The sequence below is a fragment of the Limulus polyphemus genome, unplaced genomic scaffold (assembly GCF_000517525.1).
Source record: "Limulus polyphemus unplaced genomic scaffold, Limulus_polyphemus-2.1.2 Scaffold879, whole genome shotgun sequence".
NCBI classification, from domain to species: Eukaryota; Metazoa; Arthropoda; class Merostomata; order Xiphosura; family Limulidae; genus Limulus; species Limulus polyphemus.
The window spans coordinates 57,252-60,587 of record NW_013666489.1 but is presented as its reverse complement, the minus strand read 5'-3'; the positions used below and the strand labels follow the sequence as shown (position 1 = coordinate 60,587).

The 3,336-nt window shown below is 32.3% G+C and overlaps 1 protein-coding gene across 1 annotated transcript in view; it reads left to right on the top strand.

The window, feature by feature from the left end:
• Nucleotides 1–3,336, top strand: part of LOC111086142 (epidermal growth factor receptor kinase substrate 8-like) — an 18,689-nt gene that overhangs the window by 1,250 nt on the left and 14,103 nt on the right. The window contains exon 2 of the mRNA XM_022387810.1: nucleotides 2,770–2,835. Within this exon, the coding sequence (XP_022243518.1) occupies nucleotides 2,770–2,835 (66 nt within the window). The remainder of the gene's footprint in view (nucleotides 1–2,769; nucleotides 2,836–3,336) is intronic.

The window sequence follows — 3,336 nt, the reverse complement described above, 5'->3', positions numbered from 1 at the left end:
GACAACGTGACGGGAGAACAGTGTAATGAGTAATTGAATGTATGCGGACAAAATATTGTTGGCCACGTGAGATATAGCGTTTGTTATAGCGCGACTGTTGAAAATAAGTGTATCGTAAAGTTGTGTTCGGAAGAAATAAACCAGTTTTATTAAGTAAGGACTTGTGTCGCTAAAGTTTCGTCGGAACGAAGTTACGTAAAATCAACTAACGACTGGAGGCGTAACACAAGATTAGTTGTTATCAGAGTTTCTAAATTAAAATAACAACGACTTATTTCTTCTTTGAAAGAAAGAAATAACTTTTATGTGTCTATAAAAGAGTTTATGTATGTCACGCAGAAAAGTATTTTTGACAGGAAAGTACAAACTGTTCTGTTTATTGAAACATTTTCAATTGATGATGTATAAATTACTAATTTTTTTAAAACTTTTGTATAACTGATCGTAATCAGTGTGAACGTTATTGTGCACGTGGTCTCACTTTCTAATACTTCGTATTTACTTTTTCTATTGGATTTGTTTAAGCACAAAGTTGCGTAATGGATATCTGAGCAGTTCCCACAGCAGGGATCAAACCATGCACTTTTACGTTATAAGCTCATAAACCGACAGATAATGTCAATAGGTACTATTTTTTAAAGCCTACTACGTCAATTGATTAAATTAAATTAATTTGTAGTAATATATTTAAAAGTTATGTAGTTTTTCAACACTTTCTTTAATTAAGGTTTATACTTAGGCCACACATATGCATAATGTTGCGTATCTGCTTGTTTGTTTGTTTCTGGTAGAAATTCTTACCGAGAATCTTCAGCGATACAAGTCCTTTCTTGATTAAACCAGTTTATTCTTCCTTGATACAAACTTTTAGTACATAGAAGTTCCACAATCAGTACGTTTCTCGTCACTTTAAACTTAATAATTTTTATAATACACGCTATAAGTCACAGCGATTCACAATCTCGATAATTTCGCTCTCGACGAGTGCACACAAACTTTACGGCTCACTAGCTCGAAACTAACAGAATCATAAATTACACGGAACTCGAAGTAACTACTGCTCTTTCTTCATTCATTCCTGCTAGTTTTCTCTGCCAGGCTTATATTCTAACGAAATGGGCAACTCGAACACACGCGGACTTCCCCGATCGTTCGAGAAACTCATCAGAGTCACGTGACTTCCGCTGTCGTAACATTAACATAACACGAATATATTCTCATGAAAAATTGTTAACTAACAAAACCTGTATTATAATCGACCCCAGCTAGAGTTTTATGTGTAGTTAAATCTAAGTTGCATTATTAAAGGCAAAGAAAAAACCAGAGTGCTAGCTTTTAGTTGAAAACACATCAAAACGGCCTTTCGTATTCACAAACACAAAAACAAACACGAACGTAATTTTCAAACTGACATCACTTTATTAGGTTCATTGTTTCTTTTGGAAATGGATGTAACCATGAAATTATAAACAAAAAATTGTTATCCATGAAGGAAAGTCAATAAGCACATGCAAGTTAAACTGCTTTCAAAAAGAACCGAATTTTTACGAAATCATCAGAATGTTTTAAAACCACATATTTCGACATGTGTTTTATACATACTATCATATGCTATGCATCTGTCTATCTCTTTATATATACATATATATAAAAATACATTCCTGTAAAGAAATCATTGTATTAAGAAATTTTGATATCGTGAACAGTTTTATAGTGGAAATAATTTTTAACATCAAAACTGCAATGTTTGTTACTTACACAAAATGACTCGCTACTGTGTTATGAAATTCCACGACTGCGATCTTAAATACTTTTTAAACAAAACATTTTCATTGTATAGATGATAGCTGATCCGATATTAAATGCTTGTATTTTTCTGCTTTTATAACCGACTTATGTTATTGATTAAGTTGTAGCGTCATCTATTGACATTTATGTCGTTATACAAAACTGAAATTTTGTAACAGCCATTGTAAATTGAATTATTCTTAAAAAAATTACATGTAAGTTTCATTTAACGGAAACACTTTTTTTCTTCTCAATACTGTGAATTTTTTGATATGTTATTTATTTTGTGAATTTCACAAAATATCAGTTTCTGACAAGTCTGTTTAGGTGAACTTTCTACAAATTTTGTGCGTCATATTGTAGCGAAGTTACTCTGCATATATATTTGTAGCTAAGAAATTCTCCCTCCCGAAGGAACTGGTTTGATATAAAACTGGTTAAACATCATTTAAAGACTTTATACATGTTATTCCATTAAAATTCGTCTTTACGTGGTATTTATACTAGGCTTAAACATTTTTTACAGATACTAAAACTTACTTGAAACAATATTAAGGAAGACTACAATTATAACTTCACTAGAAATATATATATATATATATTGAAGTTTTGATAAGATTTTAATAAGTGTTTTTTTTTCTTACTAACAGAGAACATTGATAACATTAATCTTCTTTCATTACAAAGTGATTTTTTGTGTTACTAACAGAAGATAGGCACGGCATGGCGAGGTGGTTAAGGAGCTCAACTCGCAATTTACGGGTTCGAATCTCCGTCACACCAAACATGCTCGACCTTTCAGCCGTGTAGATAGCCCTCGTGTAGCTTTACGCGAAATTCAACACAAACAAACAAAAGATACAAGTAAATTGTTCATTCGTTAGTGAGTTTTTGTTGCTGTTTTTCTTGCACTAATAACAGAAGATCTTGGTAACACTCTTCCTTCGTTACTAAGTGTTTTTTTTTTTTCATTACTAACAGGAGTTGCTGTTAATACACCTCCTTTGTCATTGCACAGATCTCCTGAAGCACCATCTGAATATAAAGGTATGATTACACTGTCCGACTATATGATGACGCTGAATTTGAGTGATAAAAGTGTTAACAATATAAAACATGTGAAAACCTGTCTTTTATGTTTAATCGACTTATATCTAATTGTGCCTCCTGGTCGTTCAGAAGTAAGTTTGAAGGCATGTAACTCAAAATTGGGGTTCAATACCCGCAATGGGCACAGTGCAAATATTCCATTGTGTAGCTTTGCGCTTAAGCACAAAACAAATATAGACAATTATTTGGTTGATATGAAGTTTCGTGTGCTTCACGGTGTTTAGTTTCAAGTAATATTCTGAAGATAAAATTGCCTAAAGGATAAACAGGTAATAATTTCCAATACTCAGCCTTTTTTATAACAGTCTCAGGAACTGTTTCATAATTCTAAACGTACTTAAAACAAATAAATTTCTCACGTACGTTTGAAGTAACCGCTAATGACGGTTAGTTTATTTAACAAAGGGCTAACACTTTAAGTCATCGCCAATGACGGTT